The sequence below is a fragment of the Spea bombifrons genome, chromosome 7, assembly GCF_027358695.1.
Source record: "Spea bombifrons isolate aSpeBom1 chromosome 7, aSpeBom1.2.pri, whole genome shotgun sequence".
Taxonomy (NCBI): domain Eukaryota; kingdom Metazoa; phylum Chordata; class Amphibia; order Anura; family Pelobatidae; genus Spea; species Spea bombifrons.
In genome coordinates, this window is record NC_071093.1 from 13828664 (window position 1) to 13854953 (window position 26290).

General features: G+C 39.4%; 1 protein-coding gene across 2 annotated transcripts in view; it reads right to left on the reverse strand.

The window, feature by feature from the left end:
- SESTD1 (SEC14 and spectrin domain containing 1) overlaps positions 1–25632 on the reverse strand; it is a 61960-nt gene extending 36328 nt beyond the window's left edge. For both annotated transcript variants that reach the window (XM_053470967.1, XM_053470966.1), the window contains exons 1-2: positions 25559–25632; positions 13576–13652 (exon numbers count right to left, since the gene is read on the reverse strand). In XM_053470967.1, coding sequence (XP_053326942.1) covers positions 13576–13639 — 64 coding nt within the window. In that variant the 5' untranslated portion in view covers positions 13640–13652; positions 25559–25632. The remainder of the gene's footprint in view (positions 1–13575; positions 13653–25558) is intronic.
- Positions 25633–26290: the final 658 nt, after the last annotated feature.

Sequence of the window (26290 nt, forward strand, 5' to 3'; positions counted from 1 at the left end):
ATTTAAACACAGGCTTCAGTAGGGTAATTTTGCACACATTTCCGGGTTTACAGCTGTATTTCTGAATTTTCTGAAAGTTTCCGTTTGGCTGAGGTTCTATACCTCTCACACATATATTTATTTATTAGAAAGGATTTTGGGAGACGCTTGGAACTTCAACAGGTGTTTCCCCAGACTGGCAAGTCATTGGGTTTCTTTCCAAAGAGTTCATGAATAATGTCTACTTGAGATTTTATGCCCTGGCTCCAGAAATAGAAAAACGATCTTGTGAAACAAATTGCAGGTGCAATCGGGAAAGTGCAGACAGAAACATGGCATCCAGCCTTGGACAGTGTGAAGTCACGGTCAATGCCAACTCTTGCTCTTTTGTTATGTTGCCAAGTTCAACTTCTAAAGGCAACAGGACTTTTGGATTTGTTTCACAGAGATTTCATTGTTGCCAGTGCTGTATATAAGAGATGAAGGTGTAATAAATGTATGGTAGGCATATCACAACGGGTAGGGGAGCTATGCATTCTACCAGGAGTAACAAGCGCAAAGGGTGTCACTGGTTTCAGCTGTAATTCAATCTATAATTATTGATTTGTATAGAACCATCATGTGAAATGGGTAAATAGAACGTAACAAGTCACGTGTCACACAACATATTGGATTTCCAAAATCAAAATGTGATTAGAGCCCTTGCTCAAGTGAGCTTACACGCTAGAATATTTTAAAAGCATCTTCTTCTTTTGCATGTTGATATGAATGCCACCGGATACCTTCCTAATTTATCTATCCTCCTTGTCTCCTATTAGCAGCAGAATCATATAAAACAAGAACACTAAACTAGGGCTGCAACTAACGATTATTTTAATAATCGATTAGTTGGCCGATTATTTTTTCGATTAATCGATTAATCGGATAAAAAAAATGAATGTAAATTTTTCATTTATTTAAAATAATTTACTAAACAAATGATGTTAAATACAAACAGCAGAATAAAAAAACTTTGATAATACATTTCTTGTCTTTATTTCCCAACCAGCCCCCCAATATATGCACATTTGAGCCCAGGCTTACTACGCTGCCTCCCAGACATGCCATGCTGCCCCCCCACATATGCCACGCTGCCTACCACAGCACTCCACGCTGCCTCCCACATATACCACGCCACGCTGCCTCCCACATCTGCCACGCCACGCTGCCTCCCACATCTGCCACGCCACGCTGCCTCCCACATCTGCCACGCCACTCTACCCCCCACATGCCACTGTGCCTGATACGCCTTATACCCCTGATACACCACTCCATCCTCCCCAGACATGCCACCCTGCCCTCCCCACATATGCCACGCCATGCTGCCTCCCACATCTGCCACTCCACAATGCCTCCCACATATGCCACGCTGCCTCCCACATCTGCCACTCCACGCTGCCTCCCACATCTGCCACTGTGCCTGATACGCCTTATATCCCCACTCCATCCTCCCCAGACATGCCACCCTGCCTCCCAGACATGCCACTTCTCTACCCCCAGATATGCCACTTCTCTACCCCCAGATATGCCTTATACACCCTGATACACCACTCCGTCCTCCCCAGACATGCCACACTGCCCTCCCCACATATGCCTTATATACTGTATATGCCTTATACCCCCAGATATGTCACTTCACTGCCCCCAGGATTTAGATTCCCCTAAATTAACCCTAAACTCCCCATTAACCATAACTGCCCCTAAATTAACCCTTAACACCCCCTTAACCACAGCATCCCCTAAATTAACCCTAAACACACCATTAACCACAACTGCCTCAAATTAACCCCAAACACCCCATTAACCACAGCTGCTCCTAAGTTAACCCTAAACACCCTATTAACATAACTGCCCCTAAATTAACCCTAAACACCCAATTAACCATAACTGCCCCTAAATTAACCCTAAACACCCCACTAACCATAACTGCCCCTAAATTAACCCCCACCTCCCCTAACTTTCAGTAGCCCAAATATATGTACACATTATATGTATATATATATATATATATATATATATATATATATATATATATATATACATATACTTACAGTTAGATGAGTGTCACAGCCATGTGGTTCTGGCCTGGAGAAGGAAGGGGCGGGGCCAGTTGTCACAGTGATTACAGGGAGGGGGAGTAAGTAGGAGCTGCTGCTGTGAGACGGTGAGTCAGACTAAACGGATTATATAATGAGGGGGATTTTTCAGAGCGTTTGGTCTGAAAAAACCCTCATTTTATAATCGATAATAATCGATTCAACTAATCGATAATGAAATTCGTTGCCAACGAATTTCATTATCGATTATTATCGATTTTATCGATTAGTTGTTGCAGCCCTACACTAAACCATATCTATAAAACAGAAATGTTTGGTCAATCAACTAGAACATATACTGACTGACATTATTATAACTTATATTTTGTTGGTAAAGTGCTCAGTTTATATGAGATTACATTTCTAGCCAGTAAGAACTAGTAGAACCAGATATATCAATGTTATATTTGTACTGACACAAAACCAATCGTTTGATACACTTTTTTTTTAATTAACACAATAATTTTTTCAGATAATACAACAGAAACATAGAATTCGACAGTCGATAAGACCCATTCGCTCTATCCAGTCCTTGGTCTTGTCTTAGATTCAAGGTTGCTTTATCTTGTTCTGTTTTCTTTTAAACTGAGCTCAATCAATCTCTACTAAATATACGTATTATAAGTCCTTTATATACTGTCTTTAGCTAAACAATAGAATGTTTTAGTCTTAATCGTCCATAAAAACCTCTGAGTAATAAACGATCCATGGAACAAAGGACTTCATTAACTCTATTGTAAGTCATCATTTCAGTGTGCTTTTTGGGACGATAGGTATAACATAATTGCCTACAATGACAACGTGCAGAGTCTACACATAAAGTATACTGAAACAGTATGAAAAACAAAAACGTATCCCTGCAATGGTACAGCACACTACTGTATAAAACACTTTTATTCTCGGACATTTTGTTTTTCTATTTTGACAATCCAATTTATTATATTCTTGTGAATGTTCCAGGAATATTAACTTTGGATATTTAATATTATACCAAACATGATCCCTTTAAATATATCTGGATATTGTTTTCATGTAGTGGTGACAGGAGCAACTTCAACCTTAATGCTTTACCATTACTGTACTTCAAAGTAGGTCATATTTAGCAGCACATCATTGGTGCCGACATGGAATAAATGGCTTTTTCCATATTAATTAATGATAAAACAGATTGTGTCTTGTTGATTATTCTATATTGAGAGCTGCCTTATTTAAGTTAGACAATCTCACCATCTATGAAGGAGAGCTTTCAGGAATATGAAGTCTCTCTTACAACGATTCGGTGAGAATCCTAGATGCACCCAAAACTTCAGAACTATCAAGTGTTAAACAGCAGCTTCACCTCATCAGTTAAAAGGAAAAATCTAAACACTATCTCATTAATTGTCCTTCAATTACCCTTAATGCAAGTCTCAAGACTTGGAAAAATGAATTATGTATCATTGCTTGTCAGGAAGATATCTTTGGAGCAGAACGGTTTGACTAATAACAGAATATTAATTACTTTAAAGGAAAAAAAAATCCTTGATGAACAGCAAACAGCCTTATCCCCAAAATACATTGTAAAACGGCACTGAAGAACATACTGAATAAACAGTATAAATGGCTTGAAGTGCTCCTATTAAAATAATAAAATTGGAGCGCTTTCTGTGCATGTAGATCTGAAGAGAACCCCGTTGGCAGCGTTCGCCGAGCCGTCTGGTGGAAAGCATGAAATACCCGAAGGTGGTAAATGCACATGGGGAGAGTCAGCAGAATCCCCCATGCATTTCCAAGAGGGGCATCACACAGAAATATATGCATTTAAGTGCATACAATCTCCAGAGTATCTCTTCAACAAGAAAACAGAGGTCAAACAGCCCACCAGCTGCATGCATTTATATAAAAAGTCTGAAATTTGAGTTGACAAGCCATCAGACTTTCCAAGTGAAGCCTTTGCTGAATTCTAAACATATGTACAATGGATAAGGCATTTTCACACACTTACTGCACTTTAATGGAAAGACAGTTTCTGGAAACGCATTCAAAACAATTACAGTAAGTTTCGGGAGACTGTTTGTCCTGGAAAAAGCAACTCAGGAAATGGCTCTGCTTTATAGTCGACAGGGAAAAGCATCAAATCCAATAACTTTCACTGGAGGGGGGGTGTGTAATTTTCTAACAAACATAAAATACAGCGGGGACTTACGCAGCTTGGCTGATGGAAGATAAGACAATAGAGTGTTGGGTTAAAATAACCAATTACCTGGCTAGGACCACCACTGGCCAATCAACTCTGCTAAATCCAGCAAAGCGCCAGGAGATCACTCAATATTTCTCTACTTGATAACATGCCAGAAGCTATTCACACTTATTAACACAAAGCATCGTCTCAGCATTTCTCAGTATTTGTTTAAAAAAAGATAATTATGACTAACAAAATGAGTTAGTTTCAGTGTACCAAGACTTCTGTTCAAAGTTATGGCAATAAGTAGTTATGGTTATTAGTTTTGTACTAATATTAATATCATGTTAACAAAATGATGATGTAACAGAATACAGTAATTCTTAAACATTCAAAATGCTACTAATTTAAAGTATACTTTATCTGTTATGTTATATCAAAGCTATGTCATCGACTTTATCCATATTACATTAGGATACTAGGCTTGATGGTGCTCATGTTAACAGTTAATTTTAAGACTTCGCATTATTTAGACTTCGGCATGTACTTCATAGGTGTCTGTAGAAGCTCAATTTCATATTGGGCCTCATGGAGACATTGAATATGTATGGAACCTAAACAAACATAACATTGTTCTCCAAAAATAAAAATAATACAAAAGAAAAGATGACAAGAATGAAAATATAATAAGTATAAAGAAAGTGGAGAAGCTCTATGATATGTTATGTCACGCCTACTCATATTTATCAACTTTTCTTCAATACACAAAAAGCATATTTTTTGCAATTGTATATCATGTGGCAGGGCACAGGTCCGGCCGAATATATCTGTTGAAGGACAAAAAGCCGGTGGGAACGGGGCAAATGCATAAGGGATGATTCCTACCTGGAAATCATAACTTTACGGAAAATGCTCTGCAGAGGTCTTCCCTACACGGATGACGACTAAAGTCCTCCAATGGAGATTAATTACTCCAAAGCATTAATAAATAAAAAAATCTTGGTCATCTATAAACTACATATTGACAGCTGCTTAGTGAAACATTGTAGGTGATTCTGATAAACGTATACATTTGTCATGTAATCTGGAATTTAATCTATATAAAGAAGTTAAGCAAAAAATCGATCTCTTACGTTCTGTGAATGTGCTTGGCTGTTTTGCTAATTATGCAGCGTCTGGAAAAAAGAACTCTGCTGCTTCATCAACAATCTGGTATTTTCCTTTCTTCGATCTCCTGTAATTCACTGTCTGAACCACCTGAGACACCTAACAGTCTCCATCCAGATGTACAATATTGTCCATCATACACTACCTGTTTTTCCACTTACATATTAATTCCGTCTCCTTATGGTACGTGATGAGAAACTACAGCAAATCCTTGTGTTCTACTTAGTAGAATATACTAAAATAATATATAAAACATATATATATATATATATATATATATTACACCGAAATAACCATGCCATGGCATGCAATTGTAATGTGAATCATTGGCGAGTCAGAAAGTAAAAGGTACATCGCCTCCCAACAAATAAGTCCCCATAGGTGGGTGTATATGGTTAAGCTGATTCAAATAAAAAAATGCTAGCAAAAGGCAGAGATTTAATTTTACCTGCTACAGAGTTCCCAACATATTTCCCCATTCATTTCCAAGGGGCTCTGCTCAAAGTGCGGCCCACGTTCCGGACTGAAAAGGCCCCACAGATAAGTTGCCCAAATATAGATCTGTTTTTTTATATTAAAGGCAGAGTGATTTAACACCTGTTTAGATTTGTCATCCAAGTCACAAAATGAAAAGTATGCCGTTTTTTTAATCTTTGCATAAAATAGTTAATTTTCATTTAATTTTAATGGTTCAAAGAATGTCAGGCAAAATGGTCGGCCCTCGCACATGTTCACTTCATCAAATCTGCCACTCTTCGAGAAAAGTTTGGACATGCCTGGTGTAGGGGGTTGTATGGAGACATGTCCACCCACTGTACAACCTTCCAAATATGGGGAAATAGAAGTATTATATTTCAGGTTTTACACCAAATACAATTCACATGATTGACGATTTCTGGCACCAGTAGGGTAGGGAGAGGGGAGATTATTGTGAAAATCTATTAGATAATGGTTGGCAGATCTAAATATTAATCTGGAGAGCTTTTAAACTAGATCGCTCCACAACAAGCCTACACTTCTAAGTAATGAATATAGTGGCACTAAAAGACGAGACCGTTCTTGAAATGTTTAGTCAGGAGACATGAGCTTTCGACTTGTTCGGACCGAATCAATACATTGAAATGATAGTAGTCTATGTGCTTATATAGTGTTGATTTGAGTAAATGAAACTCCCTCTATTCACTTGTAGAAGGATTTAGGTTCCTGTAATTAAATTTGCTTGTACTGTCAATTCTCATTTTAAGATGAATGCACTTGCTTTCTAACTAAAATAAATAGAATGAAATACAGACATGTCAAACAAAATGATATAATCAACACTGCCTAGTAGTATACAAACTGACATTTCAAAACATGCACAGGCCAAGTTCAGCCTTCCCCACATCCTTATTCTGATTACACGAAAGCTGCCAGAACATTTCCAGATTCTACTGCATCCAGAGATGTATTTTCCTTCTTTTATACCCCTTTTATTAATAAATAAATTCATGTTGAAAATGTAAAGGGAGCTCAAAGTACTCCCAAAGTGAGTGTTTTCATGCCAATGTACAAAATGCACCAAATTGTAGACAGCTGAGACAGCTTATTTATTACAGATAAAGAGTGAGTTATATGAATTATCACTGCACGTAAAGTCATTTCATATTACATTCTTCGTTGACGGGGTTGCAAGGGCTGCTTTTCGGGACAGAGGTAGAGCTCGGCAGGACAGTGAGTTTCTGGACCACGTTCCTGCGGTCCCAATTTCATTCTCCAATATAGTAGGTTTTTTTTGGAATTTTTGAGATACTCTCAATAGGTGTATGCAGCTCTAAATACAGCAAAGTCATCTAATGCCTAATGCCAGAATTCACTCTGGGTAAAATATGACAAAATACAGTAATTGAGTCTCTCTACACAACTCTAAAACTATGTTGTTCAAACCCTGTTTCTTGAGGGTTTCCATATTTCTTTACCAAGGAAATCCAAGTCAACAAACTACGATTTAAAACTTTCTCTAGCAATAACCTGCTGCATGATACAAAAAAATAAAATGCTCTTTCTAAATAAGCACTGATTTCCACATATTGAGCCAATTAAATTGCACTTTAAAGTAATAACAACAGGATGCGTATCTCCTAAAGGAAACATTCTATCAGAAAGGAAATAACACAAAATGAAACTTTACCAAAAAATAAAAATCTAAAGTTTGCTTTAAAAGAACACTCCAGCTAGTATAGGCAATTCAGTAGCCTGAATGGGATATTCTTAGCACCGGTCAGCTCCTGCTCTGGCTTGGTGACTGCTACAGGGGTCATTTTAAGTGCTTTCCGGCCACTGATTGGCTGCTTTAAGCATCCAATCAGTGAGAAAAGTCAAAACATTGAGGTGATGGGGAGCTGCAGCCTCTCCCTAAAAACAGCAGCATCTTAGAGGAGATGTTATAACATTGTATAAATATGTGCAGGTCCAATAGTAAGAGCTCTCCAGTGACCTTTTCTTTAACAGAAATGTACAAAGAACAAGAGGTCCTCCTCTGAGACTGGAAGAGCGATTTATTAGAAGGACAATAAAGGTATGGAATTCAACGCCAAGGTGAGTGGTTTTATCAAATACAATGGATGCCTTCAACCAGGGTATGAATATTTTTTTTTTTTTTTTTTTAGAAAAGAGTTCTAAGTAAAAGAATAAACATTAAGTATTTAGAGCTGCTTGATCCGATGAGAAATCTTATTGCCTTTTGAAGTCTTAAGTGCCTTAAGTGGCAAAATGGGGTGGGTTTTTTGCCTTCTTTTGGATCAAAAGCAGGAACGATAGGTAGAAGGGATGAACATGGTGGACTTAGGTCTTCCGCCTGCCCCATTTGTGAAGGAGTAAGAGTTTACGATTGGTTCCCTGAAACATATAGTTATGGTTGTATAGTGCAGGAGGAGTTGTAGTAGGATGTCATGTGCCTCAGGTAACAAGTTACCCACCAATAAACTAGGGATGACGACTATAGTTTAGGCAAATATAATAAAAAGAAATATAGATAGCTTAAGGTTTATACCATATGTAGAAAATGTTATGCAGCATGCACTTTGTTGGCTCTAGTTTGAGGTGATCAGATGAAGCCTTTAACAAAAGGTGATACCTACGTTGGGCAAACATAGAAAAAGCATAATCTTTTGGGACCTCATAACTCTAAGGTCACGTCTCCATCAGAAGCCCTGAGTTTATGTGAATGCTTCTCTGTTGTGGAACTGGCAGTATTCTTCAACAAATATAGGTCTCCATTTTTGAAAATTAATATTCCTTTCATGGAGAAGCACCTCTACTGAATGAAAATCCACGCTTATAGGACAATATAGGTTCACCCCTTTGGATCTACGTAGATCAGCCTACATTTGCAAAACCCATGACAGGAATTAAATGTAATCACCGTTTACCGAGTGTCTAGTTTCTTCTTATTAGAAACATATCAGAAGAAACAAAGATCTGAGGGCTTCCCTGATGACACCAATAAAGTCACCTGTTGTGAATGGGAGTTCATCAGTGCATTTAAATACATTCATCTTTTATTTTACTGTTCCGTTTTCCTTTAACAATTATTTTAAATGAAAGGAAGCAATGAGACAAAACAATCTTTCCGATTTCTTAGGTCAGCCTTTTTGTAACCAGGAGTCTACTGAAACAATAGTGCTATAAATCAGCAGAGCTGACGGATTAACCGTTTACATGTCCGAGGCGTGTAGAATATTTGTTGACTTCTCTTGTAGGGAAAGATTTAGCTATATTACTCCCTTTTAAGGGAGAAGAGCACTTGAGATTTACAGCTAGGAAGCTTGGCTCCTTGAATAGCTTTTTGTTTGTGGTGTTATGACACAGTGATTTTGGAAGTTGTACAGCATCATAAAATAATGTTTCATTTTTTAGCTATTTTAGGCTATTCCTCGTATACTAAGCTTTCATGGATCCCTTGCCTTAAATGTTATAAACAAAAGTAAAATATGGAGAACGGAGAACAGTACAGTGCATCAAGGTTAATGTCTATCCTGTAACCTCCAATAGTCCTCTCCTGCTATTAAAGAACCCAAGTAACTAGCATTTTTTATTATTTTGGATTTCTGAAATATACATCGCTAGGGCTGCAACAACTAATCGATAAAATCGATAATAATCGATAATGAAATTCGTTGGCAACGAATTTCATTATCGATTAGTTGAATCGATTATTATCGATTATAAAATGAGGGTTTTTTCAGAGCAAACGCTCTGAAAAATCCCCCTCATTATATAATAGTTTAGTCTGACTCACCGTCTCACAGCAGCAGCTCCTACTTACTCCCCCTCCCTGTAATCACTGTGACAACTGGCCCCGCCCCTTCCTTCTCCAGGCCAGAACCACATGGCTGTGACACTCATCTAACTGTAAGTATATGTGTATATATATATATATATATATATATATATATATATATATATATATATATATATATATATATATATGTGTATGTGTGTGTATATATATATATATATATATATATATATATATGTATATATGTATGTAATATATATATATATATATTTGGGCTACTGAAAGTTAGGGGAGGTGGGGGTTAATTTAGGGGCAGTTATGGTTAGTGGGGTGTTTAGGGTTAATTTAGGGGCAGTTATGGTTAATTGGGTGTTTAGGGTTAATTTAGGGGCAGTTATGTTAATAGGGTGTTTAGGGTTAATTTAGGAGCAGCTGTGGTTAATGGGGTGTTTGGGGTTAATTTGAGGCAGTTGTGGTTAATGGTGTGTTTAGGGTTAATTTAGGGGATGCTGTGGTTGATGGGGTCTTTAGGGTTAATTTAGGGGATTCTGTGGTTAAGGGGGTGTTAAGGGTTAATTTAGGGGCAGTTATGGTTAATGGGGAGTTTAGGGTTAATTTAGGGGAATCTAAATCCTGGGGGCAGTGAAGTGACATATCTGGGGGTATAAGGCATATACAGTATATAAGGCATATGTGGGGAGGGCAGTGTGGCATGTCTGGGGAGGACGGAGTGGTGTATCAGGGTGTATAAGGCATATCTGGGGGTAGAGTGGCATATCTGGGGGTAGAGAAGTGGCATGTCTGGGAGGCAGGGTGGCATGTCTGGGGAGGATGGAGTGGGGTATCGGGATATAAGGCGTATCAGGCACAGTGGCAGATGTGGGAGGCAGCGTGGAGTGGCAGATGTGGGAGGCAGCGTGGCATATGTGGGAGGCATTGTGGAGTGGCAGATGTGGGAGGCAGCATGGCGTGGCATATGTGGGGAGGGCAGGGTGGCATGTCTGGGGAGGATGGAGTGGTGTTTCAGGGGGTATAAGGCGTATCAGGCACAGTGGCATGTGGGAGGCAGCATGGAGTGGCATATGTGGGAGGCAGCGTGGAGTGGCAGATGTGGGAGGCAGCGTGGAGTGGCATATGTGGGAGGCAGCGTGGAGTGGCATATGTGGGAGGCAGCGTGGAGTGGCAGATGTGGGAGGCAGCGTGGAGTGGCAGATGTGGGAGGCAGCGTGGAGTGGCAGATGTGGGAGGCAGCGTGGAGTGGCATATGTGGGAGGCAGCGTGGAGTGGCATATGTGGGAGGCAGCGTGGAGTGGCAGATGTGGGAGGCAGCGTGGTGTGGCATATGTGGGAGGCAGCGTGGAGTGCTGTGGTAGGCAGCGTGGCATATGTGGGGAGGCAGCGTTGCATGTCTGGGAGGCAGCGTAGCAAGCCTGGGCTCAAATGTGCATAAATTGGGGGGCTGGTTGGGAAATAAAGACAAGAAATGTATTATCAAAGTTTTTTTATTCTGCTGTTTGTATTTAACATCATTTGTTTAGTAAATTATTTTAAATAAATTAAAAATTTACATTCATTTTTTTTATCCGATTAATCGATTAATCGAAAAAATAATCGGCCAACTAATCGATTATTAAAATAATCGTTAGTTGCAGCCCTATACATCGCACATTTTAACAATCTAGATTAAAAACGTACGTGTCATACCGACAAAGGAAAAAGAGAGGACTAGAAGAAACTGACACCACAGCAGTAATACTGCTCAGGAACAAAAAAGGAGCGTTTAAAACCCACAATGAATGCATCTTAAAAAAATAATATAATAAACAATATTGAGTCATTTATTTCATTTACAACTACACTGGTGGCACAAACAATTGCCGTTAATTTGTTTTAATGTTAAGAAAAAGATGTATCTGCCCAAAAATTGTGTTTCCTCAGCTGCACATCTGGTTCTAATAAAGACCACATGGCGTTACTAAAGTAATATAAGGAAGTTTTACTTTGCTGAGAGGGTGGTGGATACGTGAAGCAGCCTCCTAGCAGAATTTGACAATGTATTTACTGAAAAGAGAATATCATACATCTTATTCTACCTCTCATTGTGGCAGTATATGACCTACACAGTACAACAATTCACATATATTACCAGGTATATTCATATATGGTGTCACAATATTATGGAAACTGATCATTAGATCCAGTGACTAAAGAGCTAAAGCAAGACACCAGATATATTAATTACAAATCGTATTAATACAACATATCTTAATTTAGTTTAGGATATATTTTTAGTGGAGGGGTATATTTACCAAATGTAAACAAAACAGTACATTAAGTTTGAGGCCAATGGTCCAATCTTAGGAAGCTCACAGACATTGGCTCCCACTTGGGTCTGGTTTACCAAGTGACCTAGGGTATGAGCCCCACTAGAGGGGCCATATTAGCGTTTCAAAATAGTTACTTAATAGCCTGAGGATCAAGTGTCCCATAGCGTGTAATGTGAACTCAAGTGTTTCAATCAGACCCATTGCCACAGGTGTATAAAATCAAGCACCTAGCCGTGCACTCTGCATTTGCAAACATTTGTGAAAAAAGCGAAGTACTGTGATAGGATGCCACCTCTGCAATAAGTTCATGAAATTTCATCTCTCCTAGATATTGCACAGTTAATTATAAGTGGTATTACTGGAAAGTGGAAGCGTTTAGGAAAAGCATTAACTTGGTAACGAAGAGGAAGACCACGTAAAGTCACAGAGAGGGATCATCCAGTGCGTAAAGGTTGCCAACGCTCTGTTGATTCCACAGCTGAATATATCGAAACTGTGCGGAGGGAGCTTCATGGAACAGGTTTCCATCGCCAAGCATCTGATCGAGTGGCGTAAAGGAAGCCGCCACTGGACTCTGGAGCAGTGGAAACGTGTTGAATCATGCTTCTCTTTTTGGCGAGTCTGATGGACAAGTCTGGGTTTTGCGGATGCCAGGAGAACGTCACCTGTCTGACTGCATTGTGCCAACTGTAAGATTTGGTGGAGGATGGATAATGATACGGGGCTATTTTTCAGGAGTTGGGGCCCTTACGGGAAATCTTATTGCTTTAGCATACGAAGACAATTGTACCCTTCTAACTTTGTGGGGACAGTTTGGGGAAGGCCCTTTTCCAGCATGACTGTGCCCCAGTGCACAAAGCAAGGTCCATAAAGACATGGTTGGAGGAGTTTGGCGTGGAAGAAGTTGAATGGCCTGCGCAGAGCCCTGACCTCAAACCATCAAACACCATTGGATTGAACTGGAACGGAGATTGTGAGCCTGGCCTTCTCGTCCAAAATCAGTGTCTGATCTCACAAATGTTCTACAGGATGATTAGGCAACTATTCCCAAAGAAAACCCTCCAAAATCTTCCGAAGAGTTCCAAGATTCCCAGAAGAGTGGAAACTGTTATAGCTGCAAAGGGGGGACCAACTACATATTAAAAGCCCCTGTTGGTGTAATGGTCAGGTGTCCCAATACTTCTGGCCATATAGTGTATGTTGTACTTCCACTGCTATTTTTTTGGCTACTAAAATCAGGAAACATCTAATTAAACATTTTTTATCCTAAAATCAGAAAATATAAATACAGGAACAAGTAGAAGAAGATGGCCAGTTACTTTAAGAAGAGAAGGCCAACAAATCAAAATATTACCAATCTGCTTAAAAGAAAGTATCATATTAGTAAAAATCCTTCAAAGCACCTACTTGGTACCTACTAGCTCTGTGTTACAATTCTATAAAGTCCTACAAATAAATCCTTTTACTACTGGAAACACATGATCTGGGGATAAAGTGATGGCTTGGTAATAAAAATTAAAGTGAAAATACCTGAAAGGAAGGCAAGTTTTTTCTTCAGTATCGGCAAAATGACGGTGGCATCCATGTTCTGCATATTTTTAGCTGATCTATAGGAAAGAAAATATTAGGGATAAGCATGTTAATATTTCACGCTTGTGTCGCCAAAGTGCATGCAAGGATTTGACAATTTTATGAAGCAGTGGAGACCCAAATAGGACATTAAAAGTGGACATCCCATGGAACTATTTTTTTTGTACTTAAGAGCATAAAATGTATTGCTATATACGGTGATGTAGATCGGCCATGACAAAAACTAGGGTTTCATTTATTTTGCTCCAATAAACAGACCCGGAGGCTGCCATTGTTGTCAGTCATGATATTTTGGTTGACTTTCCTCTTCAAACACCACACCGAGCTGACTCGTTATGACAATGCTAATGCAATTCAATCGTTTATAGTCTTCCGGGCTGAGTGACTAAGACTGGGTCATTCAATTGTTTACCAGAAGGCAGTATGATAAGGAATCAGGGTGTACAGCAGATTAGACTAAGATAACAGCTAGAACACATACAATAATAATAAATAGTTAATAATGCAATGGGTAATAGAGAGCTGTCTGAAAACACATTATGCAAAAACTTTAAAAAAGAAAAAGGGCACAATACTTTTGAAAAAAAATGATTATTGTGGTTTTAAGGCTTTTTTTAAAGGCTAGGGAATTGTTTTTTGGATAAAGGAAAAAAATCAATCTAGAACACCACAAAAAAGACAGGTGTTAGCAGTGAAATCTTAAGATACACGGCTACCTTGCATCTGGGACCTGCTTAGGACAGCGGTTGACGCACATTTCAACAATTTAGCGGACAAAATAACCATCTGACAATACGTACGTCATTCCCTAATGTGTCTGTTACTAAATCCACCACTTGGCATAGAAACGCACTCCCTAATGCTTTCTGCTTGTAGAGGAGAAGGTTTAGTTTTTAATACATTGATACGACCCTTGTACATTTAGAACTTCAAAGTAATTCGACAGTAAAGCTGCCGTGATGCCAACGCGTTCAAAACTGATTTATCATTGAAAAAGAACCCACGGAATCGAAATATTTGTCAAGTCTAAATTTCATAGCAAGAAGAAAATCTAAAATCCGAGAGCACAGTCTCCATGCTGCAGAGTCCATAAACTGTTCATAGATTTGAGGTTTGTGTTGATGCTTCTTGGCAAATGTGCATTATGTGGTTGCTAACAATCCTATAGAATGTAGATCATAATACTGTTTTGATTCTGTACCAGAGGTACTTTTCCGTAAAGTAAATTGAAAACATCCATCTGGACTCTAATTTTGTTCGTACGCGTAAATAAAACAAAGCACAACTGGCTGAAGGGTGTATTCAGTAACCCAGGCCAAGCCCAATGACATATTCCTTCCAGGGCCCCTCATCATCATACTTGGTGACATCACAATTCTCTCCATCGCAAACTTGAGTGCTTTGGGGTCCAGTATAAAGACGTTTGACACGTAGGATTTAACAAGCTTAAGTGTTTATGATTCTAATCACATGGCTGTATATACAATAATACTTTTTTATTCAGTGCTAACACTCCCTATAATGAAGGAGATATCTCCAGGGATAGTAAACTAGGGATATGAAATATTAATTTAATAAATAGGTCACATTAAATGGTGCCAATTATGCTTAAATCCACTGAAACGCATGTCACTGCCAATAAAAGAAGTCCCGAGAACATAGAGAATTTTATGGCCTGGATCAAGTATCTTCTGCCAGCTCTGCAGATGTCTGCCGTGGTGCAGCAGGACCTCTATCACTTCCAGAGTAACAAAACCTAAAGCGCCGCTCCCATCCTCTGCTTCCGCATGTGTCGGTCTATCATTCAGTACAAACAGCTGAGGGAAACAATTCAATTTAACAATTCAATGCCTTATTGTGTAATTGTTAATGGAGGTGGGGCGGGGGTTACAAGAAACACAATGTTGTTAATCTTGTAATGTGTAAGTAAATCATCATAGGACATTAATTTTTTAGTCTGGACTTGTGATGCGAACGCACTGCATGGTTTCTAAAACGGAAATATTGTCCTCTCCTATACTATAAAATGAATGGTTCTTTATCTGTCACTTTAAAAGATGAACCCAAGCATTTTACACAACATCCCAACCTGAATATATCCTTAGCTCCGGGGCTAACTGCCCGCTTTCAGACCTGTTGGTAAAGGAGGGGTAAACCAAGCTCAATGGAAAACCCAACACCATCTTCCTAATAAACATCCACCAAAAATGATACCAAAGAAACTGTTCTAGTGCATTATACGATTTAATTAATTATATCAGGCCTATTCCTACCAATTCCCTCTATATTAAAAAAAGTTAGACTTTTAACAGCTATGACATAACAGGAAAATGGTTTTCTTAAAGACCATCAAAATGAAATCACTGTAAAAAAAAAAAATAGTAAAAAAAAAAATAATAATGAGATATATATATATATATATATATATATATATATATATATATATATATATATATAACTAAAATTTAATCAGGATTGCCATTTTATGTTGTTTTTCCAATACCAGCTTTTTTAATGTAACTACACCTAAAGTTTAGCTTTATAGAAGCAGCCTGGGGAAGCACAAACTTGTGTTTTGGGGCACTGTATATACAATGCAATCTGATTATGATATATTTTGTTGACATCCCAACCTTTGATGACATACATCCAAATCTATAGAAGCCATGGGAACCGCGCTGCTTATGAAGTAGCACAAATATAACTGTAAAGATCTTAGAGGCTCCTGCACTCCGACAAATAGAAGTTCAACAGCATTTAAATCTATGCTTCAGCATAATTACGGGGCCTTTATCCTGCAAGGCTTTATCAGCTAAATATACCTTTTTTTGTTGTATTATTGTAAAAGATAATTGCGCTGGTAGTAAATCAGCTCAGATACCACCGACTTAGATTAGTTATCTTGCATACTATAAAACATTGACATTTTTTCTTTACTTAGGATATCTTAAAAGTTAAAAATGTATTTCAAACTAGACTTAATTGCATCAGTGACAATAAACCTACTAATAAAGCTACTATGGTTAATACCTGTTTGCTTACACGTAAAATATATGACATCATCATGAGTTGTAATGAGGCTACTACCCCAATACACTCAGCTGACTGGTGGGGTTTAGGGGTCAGAAGGTTTCTCAAAGTCCTGAATGTACTTCAGTGACAGCATTTTGTATCCAAACACTAACCTAGATCTGTAATTAAAAGGAAGGTGCATTTTCCAACAAAGAGACTTCCCCTCCTCAATATTAGTACTTTATCTTTCTAGCATTTAAAAAAAACAAACAATATGGCAAATTTATATACAGGAATATGCAAGAAAAACAGCGCTACGGAATATTATGGCGCTATATAAAACAATAATTAATAATACACGTTCGGGTCCCGAGTTGGTGCAATCAAGGCATGAGGGATGTTTTATTTGTAAGAAATGGCTTCTTTCGTATGTATCAACAAGATGCAATAACAAAACATTTACAAAATACATCAAACTTTTTTCTTCTCTACAATTTGCTACTTTTCTAACGCAATTCAATCGTTTATAGTCTTCCGGGCTGAGTGACTAAGACTGGGTCATTCTATTGTTTACCAGAAGGCAGTATGATAAGGAATCAGGGTGTACAGCAGATTAGACTAAGATAACAGCTAGAACACATACAATAATAATAAATAGTTAATAATGCAATGGGTAATAGAGAGCTGTCTGAAAACATATTATGCAAAAACTTTAAAAAAGAAAAAGGCCACAATACTTTTGAAAAAAATGATTATTGTGGTTTTAAGGCTTTTTTTTAAGGCTAAGGAATTGTGGTTTTAAGGTTTTTTGGATAAAGAAAAAAAATCAATCTAGAACACCACAAAAAAGACAGGTGTTAGCAGTGAAATCTTAAGATACACGGCTACCTTGCATCTGGGACCTGCTTAGGACAGCGGTTGACGCACATTTCAACAATTTAGCGGACAAAATAACCATCTGACAATACGTACGTCATTCCCTAATGTGTCCGTTACTAAATCCACCACTTGGCATAGAAACGCACTCCCTAATGCTTTCTGCTTGTAGAGGAGAAGGTTTCGTTTTTAATACATTGATACGACCCTTGTCCATTTAGAACTTCAAAGTAATTTGACAGTAAAGCTGCCATGATCCTAACACATTCAAAAGTGATTTATCATTGAGAAAACGTATGAAAAAGAACCCACGGAATCTAAATATTTGTCAAGTCTAAATTTCATAGCAAAAAGAAAATCTAAAATCCGAGAGCACAGTCTCCATGCTGCAGAGTCCATAAACTGTTCATAGATTTGAGGTTTGTGTTGATGCTTTTTGGCAAATGTGCATTATGTGGTTGCTAACAATCGTATAGAATGTAGATCATAATACTGTTTTGATTCTGTACCAGAGGTACTTTTCCGTAAAGTAAATTGAAAACATCCATCTGGACTCTAATTTTGTTCGTACGCGTAAATAAAACAAAGCACATCTGGCTGAAGGGTGTATTCAGTAACCCAGGCCAAGCCCAATGACATATTCCTTCCAGGGCCCCTCATCATCATATTTGGTGACATCACAATTCTCTCCATCGCAAACTTGAATGCTTTGGGGTCCGGTATAAAGACGTTTGACACGTAGGATTTAACAAGCTTAAGTGTTTATGATTCTAATCACATGGCTGTATATACAATAATACTTTTTTATTCAGTGCTAACACTCCCTATAATGAAGGAGATATCTCCAGGGATAGTAAACTAGGGATATGAAATATTAATTTAATAAATAGGTCACATTAAATGGTGCCAATTATGCTTAAATCCACTGAAACGCATGTCACTGCCAATAAAAGAAGTCCCGAGAACATAGAGAATTTTATGGCCTGGATCAAGTATCTTCTGCCAGCTCTGCAGATGTCTGCCGTGGTGCAGCAGGACCTCTATCACTTCCAGAGTAACAAAACCCTAAAGCGCCGCTCCCATCCTCTGCTTCCGCATGTGTCGGTCTATCATTCAGTACAAACAGCTGAGGGAAACAATTCAATTTAACAATTCAATGCCTTATTGTGTAATTGTTAATGGAGGTGGGGCGGGGGTTACAAGAAACACAATGATGTTAATCTTGTAATGTGTAAGTAAATCATCATAGGACATTAATTTTTTAGTTTGGACTTGTGATGCGAACGCACTGCATGGTTTCTAAAACGGAAATATTGTCCTCTCCTATACTATAAAATGAATGGTTCTTTATTTGTCACTTTAAAAGATGAACCCAAGCATTTTACACAACCTCCCAACCTGAATATATCCTTAGCTCCGGGGCTAACTGCCCGCTTTCAGACCTGTTGGTAAAGGAGGGGTAAACCAAGCTCAATGGAAAACCCAACACCTTCTTCCTAATAAACATCCACCAAAAATGATACCAAAGAAACTGTTCTAGTGCATTATACGATTTAATTAATTATATCAGGCCTATTCCTACCAATTCCCTCTATATTAAAAAAGTTAGACTTTTAACAGCTATGACATAACAGGAAAATGGTTTTCTTAAAGACCACCAAAATGAAATCACTGTAAAAAAAATAGCACAAAAGAATTATATAACAAAAATTTAATCAGGATTGCCATTTTATGTTGTTTTTCCAATACCAGCTTTTTTAATGTAACTACACCTAAAGTTTAGCTTTATAGAAGCAGCCTGGGGAAGCACAAACTTGTGTTTTGGGGCACTGTATACAATGCAATCTGATTATGATATATATATCTTAGAGGCTCCTGCACTCCGACAAATAGAAGTTCAACAGCATTTAAATCTATGCTTCAGCATAATTACGGGGCCTTTATCCTGCAAGGCTTTATCAGCTAAATATACCTTTTTTAGTTGTATTATTGTAAAAGATAATTGCGCTGGTAGTAAATCAGCTCAGAAACCACCGACATAGATTAGTTATCTTGCATACTATAAAACATTGACATTTTTTCTTTACTTAGGATATCTTAAAAGTTAAAAATGTATTTCAAACTAGACTTAATTGCATCAGTGACAATAAACCTACTAATAAAGCTACTATGCTTAATACCTGTTTGCTTACACGTAAAATATATGACATCATCATGAGTTGTAATGAGGCTACTACCTCAATACACTCAGCTGACTGGTGGGGTTTAGGGGTCAGAAGGTTTCTCAAAGTCCTGAATGTACTTCAGTGACAGCATTTTGTATCCAAACACTAACCTAGATCTGTAATTAAAAGGAAGGTGCATTTTCCAACAAAGAGACTTCCCCTCCTCAATATTAGTACTTTATCTTTCTAGCATTTAAAAAAAACAAACAATATGGCAAATTTATATACAGGAATATGCAAGAAAAACAGCGCTACGGAATATTATGGCGCTATATAAAACAATAATTAATAATACACGTTCGGGTCCCGAGTTGGTGCAATCAAGGCATGAGGGATGTTTTATTTGTAAGAAATGGCTTCTTTCGTATGTATCAACAAGATGCAATAACAAAACATTTACAAAATACATCAAACTTTTTTCTTCTCTACAATTTGCTACTTTTCGAACTTGATCTGAGAATGGCATAAAGCGTCTCTGGCCCTCTTAACAATTCCCGACCACCATGTGTTCAGCCACTATTTCGGATTCCTTCTGGTTAGTTTGCAACTACAGAGCCACGGGGCAAATTATCCACAGAAGAACAAATCGCATGGACTGATACAATTGCTTTGGAGTTTGTTCACTTAAGGAAAGTTTGCAGGCAAGTTGCAGTTTCACTTCAACTGACCTCACTACGTTATCCAGGGCCAGTTGCAGCTTCAGCTGCAGGAATAGTTTGGATGTCGCTGTGTAAAGCAGATTTAAATCAGTAAGATTTCTTAAAAGTCACCTCACTGATTGAACTATGCATTATGCAGGACAGATCGGCCCCTTCTTGCGGATACATTTCTAATGTATCGTGAATACAGGGATTTCAAAACAGCAACCCTCCTGCCAACTCGGCTTTAGTGAACAAATCCCTTTGCCGTACGAGAAAAAGAAGCCTTTGTCTGACTTGTTACAACACTTCTCCACCTTAGCTGAACCCAATTCCAATCATTTATTCAAAGAGCCATATTGCTTGCTTCAATGAAGATGACGGATATAATTGGTGTTGGATTAAAATATGCATGCGGTACAAAACTAGACATTCACCGGTATAATTAGCTGTCATGTTTGCAGATGGTCTAGATAATTTTGCATAGAAACCGAGGCTGGATTTACATTATCATAAATATGTAGCTGCCGACACACAGCGAGGCCTCTGGAGCAACAGTCAGGTCATTTTGACATGAATTTAATTCTAGTATTCACGTGCCCCGGAGAGGGGGTCTGAATGTCTAGGCCTTGCTTCTTCTGGTAGCCCAGTCGCACACATACACATTTTCCATTGCAGCGCAGCATATGTAAAGCGTGTCCAACGTTTAACTAAGGAACCGATTCCCTCCTTATATTCATCATTGGTGACCACATTAATCGACATTTCACAACAAAATCCTTCCTTTACGCCCCACAGACTGCGGGGTGTCCCTGTACTTTTGTGGGGAAGCCATATTGTAAATGTATTGTGTCCAGGCCTATGTGAAGATATTCAGTCATGTATTTACGTTCGGAGACACCCTACTGATGCCTCCTGATGCCTCTCTGCTCCAAATCGCTCAATTTTAGGCCTGGGGGATATGACCTCATATCATGGCGTCCCACTTTTACTGGAAGTGCTGCACGGAGGGAAACTATGCAGGATTGTGCCAATGTGGTGTGCTCACAAATCAACAAAATAAAATCGGAGTAATATGAGGTATTTTGTATTAACAAAATGGGAACAAATAGTCGTGCAGCACACTTAAGTGAAAAAGCTTCCTAGTGCTATTTGAACAATCACTTAGAGCCCTGCGCCGGACTGCTTTTTTAATCCCGCTCCTGCTGATTTTTTGCCCAATCCCGCCCGCTCCCGCAATGTGGGTGTTCCACTCCCACCTGCTCCCGCGACATTTGTGGTCAATCCGGCCTGCTCCTGCCACATGTGTACCAAATCCCGTCCACCTACTTACCTGAACTGCAGATTTCCCGCGCAGTCCCAGAATGCTGCCCTCGAGTTGCTCCCTCACAGCGTCTCTTGTCTTGCTCCGCCCAGGAACAAGGCGGAGTCACGGGAAGTGACGTCACATCACGTGGACGTTTTGTTCCTGGGCGGAGCAAGAGAAGAGACACTGTAAGGGAGCAGCGCGAAGGCAGCCTTGCAGGATTACCGGGACCCGCAGGTACAGTGCCTGACCGCCCGCTCCCACCCGCAATCCCAGCAAGACCGCCCGCTCCCGCATGTTTTTTGGCGGGTCCCGCCTCACAATGCAGTCCTCCTTCTAGTGCGATTGGAAAAATCACTGATTCATTTGGCTGGCATTTTTATAAATGAGTTACTCATAGTAACAAAATGCTTTTGAAAATGTGGTCCAAGAAATGTACTAAAGTCATTAGATTCTAAAACCAACAGAACAAATCAAGTATATCATATAAAGATAGAGAGATAGCAAAAAAGAAAACATGTATGTATAATAGTTATACTTAAAGACACGTATCAGAGAGCGACGCAATCTGTAAATCAATTTACAGTCTTCAAAACTAACTGGTTAGAATTGATAAAATATGACCGTCTCTTTTCATTGTAACATCGATTATTTTAAAGATAACCTTAAATCAACTACAAGTGTGAATAGCATGCTGTTCTACAAAGGGTTAAACCCTCAAATATTAGCGTTATTTAAGGACACCGACCCCCCATAAAATACCAAAATGTTACAGTCTAAAAAGGTACTATGACTCTCTCTAAAAAGCAGTCATTAATCTCAGACGTCTACGTCTTGCTATATAAATACCGTTGATGTCTCGAAGTACGTGCCCCGCTGTGTCTAGACCGTGCGCCCGCGATGGATTTCAGAGGCCATTATATAATTGACTCTCTCCAAAGGACTTTAAGGATCAATATTATCCAATTACGAGTGGACATCACACAACGGAGAGGCAACGTAATTTGGCCATGATTACACCTCGGACAGAGACGCTGCGGGATCTCAACTAAAACAGCTACTCTGAAACCCATACCAATGCTTCAACCGTTCCACCAGGTCCCCCCCCTATCAACATACTATTCATTTAGACTTTAATCACGAAAGGCGAGCAAGCAAGTACGTGGCATCAACCACAACAACACAAGAAATTAATCAAAAAAGGAAATTTCCACCCAATTCATTAGCAATTAATTTAATGGAAGGATCACAATTCTGGCTGGGAAAAAAATAGCTGATGACAGGCAATGTTGGGCTCGGCAGATGATGTAATCCAAAAAGTTACTGCTGACTTTTTTTGGTATTATTATTGTTTTATTTATATAGCACCAAAAATGTACGCAGCGCTCCATGAAACGGAGTAAGGATCCGGCCCCTCTGTGGACCGCTTTTCCAGTTGAACACATATAAGCAGTTATACGGTATATGCGTAATATGCTGCCGTGTGTAATATACCGGCACATTCTAAATGGGTAATAATAAGAGCAACAATGGGTGGCAAAACACAATGAAGCGTCCCAAAAACAGGAAGCACCGCCAACGATGAAAGTAACCGGGAAACAAAGACACCGGCTTTACATTTCAACGCAGACGCTGTGTATCAGTATTAACCTCTCAAACGCTGCTCTGACATAAAGTATCCATTATCCCGGGGAACTTCTCAATCACTTCAACGATACTGGTTACTCTGACACTAATGGCAGCAAAAGTCCGGCCCAAACTGCTGTGTTGACAGCTGGGAGAAGTTTCTATAACTCAGCCTCATTTACCAAACACGTCTCCCAAGCGGGCCCTTCGCCTGTCTCAAAAAGCACATCTATTTCGTCTGGTTTGTTATTGGGGGGGGATTTACAGAAAATGTAAGTTTGCTTCATTTATTCAGATCAATGACAACCTGCGGTCAAGATGAAATAAACAATATTCTCTCATTGAAATATGACATCACTATGACCTAAGCATTATACTAGGTGAATGGAGAGCAAATGTATAGACGTACGTATACACTAACGAACGCTGCACTCATCAGTTAATTTGCATTACAGACCCTTTTCACCAGGAATACAAAGCCTACGGAACTATAATATAAAAATATACTTTGATACATCACTTGAAATGTATAAGTTGGAGGAAAGAAGAGAGGGAGGATATGACAGAAGCATTTAAATACTTAAAGTGATTCAAAAAAGTACAGGAGAGAAGCTTAAGTTCAAGAGGAGAAATGCTAGAATCTAAAACTAGGGTTGGAGGCTTGATAGAGGGTGGTAGATAAGCGAAACAGCCTCCCAGCAGAAGCGGTAGAGGCTAATACAATGAGGAAATTTAAACATGCATGGCGTACGGGCACACTCAATGGGCAAATAGATTATCCATCAAATTCTATGTTTCTATTAACTTGTTTGGGATTCTCTGGAAAAGCATCAAAGTCACAAAGAACCACAGAGTTCAGCGTTAAAGGAGTAGCCTTTATATTATATTTATACAATAAAAAAATATATATAATATATTTATATTAAATATAATATGAAAAAGGACCAAATAAACCTGGCACATACAGACACCACTCATCAAGTTTAATAATGTAGGCCCACGTATTATCATCTTAAATGGGATAGAAGATAAATAATAGTATATCATTTCTGCAAAAACAGAAACACAAAACATAAAAAAGAATTTTGTTTCTTCATTCACAAAAATATGAAAACACGGATTTCGGGAGATAACGTTCAGGAACTCTGTAAATAAAGTTATCAGGGTCCTCTATATGTAACGTATCGACCTGTCAGTCTGTCAGACCCTTCGTAATTAAACATCATATTTACACTTTTCACGTGTCACACGTATGCTCGAAGCATATGCTCAAGCATACCAAATGCCGACGTCTTTGGATCATGCGCTGACAAACATACAACCTCTGCTTCAGCGGGAGCGATGACATAGGAATTAGTGAACCTTGTTAGTGAATTCTTAAGACACCTTAATTCTGTGAATGGTTATTCTACAACAAATCATAGCAGCCTTACATATGAACAGGACATAGTAAACAAACGCAATACTAAATCAGAAAAAAAAAGCCAGTACAAATGTAAACAGAAATCATGTGATGACATCAGTGATGATGTCACTGGAAGACAAGCAATAACAAACAGAATTGGTTACAAAAACAAAAAAACAACTACCAGACATGACAAATTCTGGTTCTAAATATAAGTGCAGCACCCACACTATATTCCATATATTAATATACTGATGATGTCATCACACAGGATCAGCTAACTCATGGTGGGAAATGTGCGGCACAATTCAGATCAGTCATCACGGACGCAGACGGCGACAATTAAAACAGATGTCAACAAGACCCAGAAGCAACATCATGACACATTCTGCCAGACTCATCACACGAACACCCGGTAACGCGATCCCTGCGTGCTTCATTGTCTCAATCAGGGCTGCACGGATTTACGGAGATTTCGGAGCCAGCGTGCTCCTGGAAGGATTATGCCAATGGGAGTCCATGTGAAATAGAACATTTATAAGCCACACATGAAAATCTGAGCCATGGCTACCCAGCTCATGGATTCCCGCAGCCCTCTGCACGGCCAGTGCGCGGCTCGCTCAGCAGGTATTACTATACAAAGGCTGACTGTGAAGAGAGCAATATCCCGATCCCGCAGATCCCATGCCCGATCAGCCGTCCCCGCGGCCCCGATCTATCAGAACCCCTATAGCATGAGCCCCTCTGGCCGTAACGGACCCATCACGGGACCCGTTACTGGACCCGAATATTAACTCTCACACACATACATCCCAACGCAAGCGTCAATATTTACATGATGAGCTACAGCAGCAACCACGGCGCCTCCGGCTCACGCTCCACACTTCCTGTTGCGTCCCCTCCCCACTACACGCCAGCCCCCTCTGCACAAGCCCCGCCCACTACGGGGGGTGTGTGGTGCAGAGTGAAGGCCGATGCCGGAGCGCCGACTGGCTGCTCACTATCCACGTGCGCAATTCTGCTGCGCGTCCGACCCTCCCCGCCGGGCCGCTGGGGACCTCGATTCCTTGGCGACCGCAGACATGGAAACAATGAAAGTGATGCGGTCGGGAGGAAAGAGGGGTGTGTCAGACAGGGCATCATCTAGCGCTGTGTGTGTGTGGCGTGTGTAGTGACAGGCGCAGTGTGCTGGAAAAGCGTGCGGTGTGTGTGTGGATTGTATTGTATTCTGTTGTGTGTGTGGTGTTTGTGTTGTGACAGCGTCAGTGTAAAATGGAAAAGATGCAAATGTCTTGGCATCGAGGCTTCTATAATGTAATGTGATCGGCACCGTGGAAGGGAGGATCCCGGCTCCATGCGGGACACATATCTGACGCAACTGCATCCATAGCTCGGCTCAGAGCTTGCCCGCCGGGACAGACGTTCTATGCACGTGCTGGAATATCTTGGAAACATATAAAAGCGGGACTGTTGGGGAGTGTGACGGGGAGCGTCACGGTTTCCAGATCTAGCTCGTTACTCGCTTACTCTGTCGTGTTTTTCCACGCAAGAATCCTGCGCTAGCCGT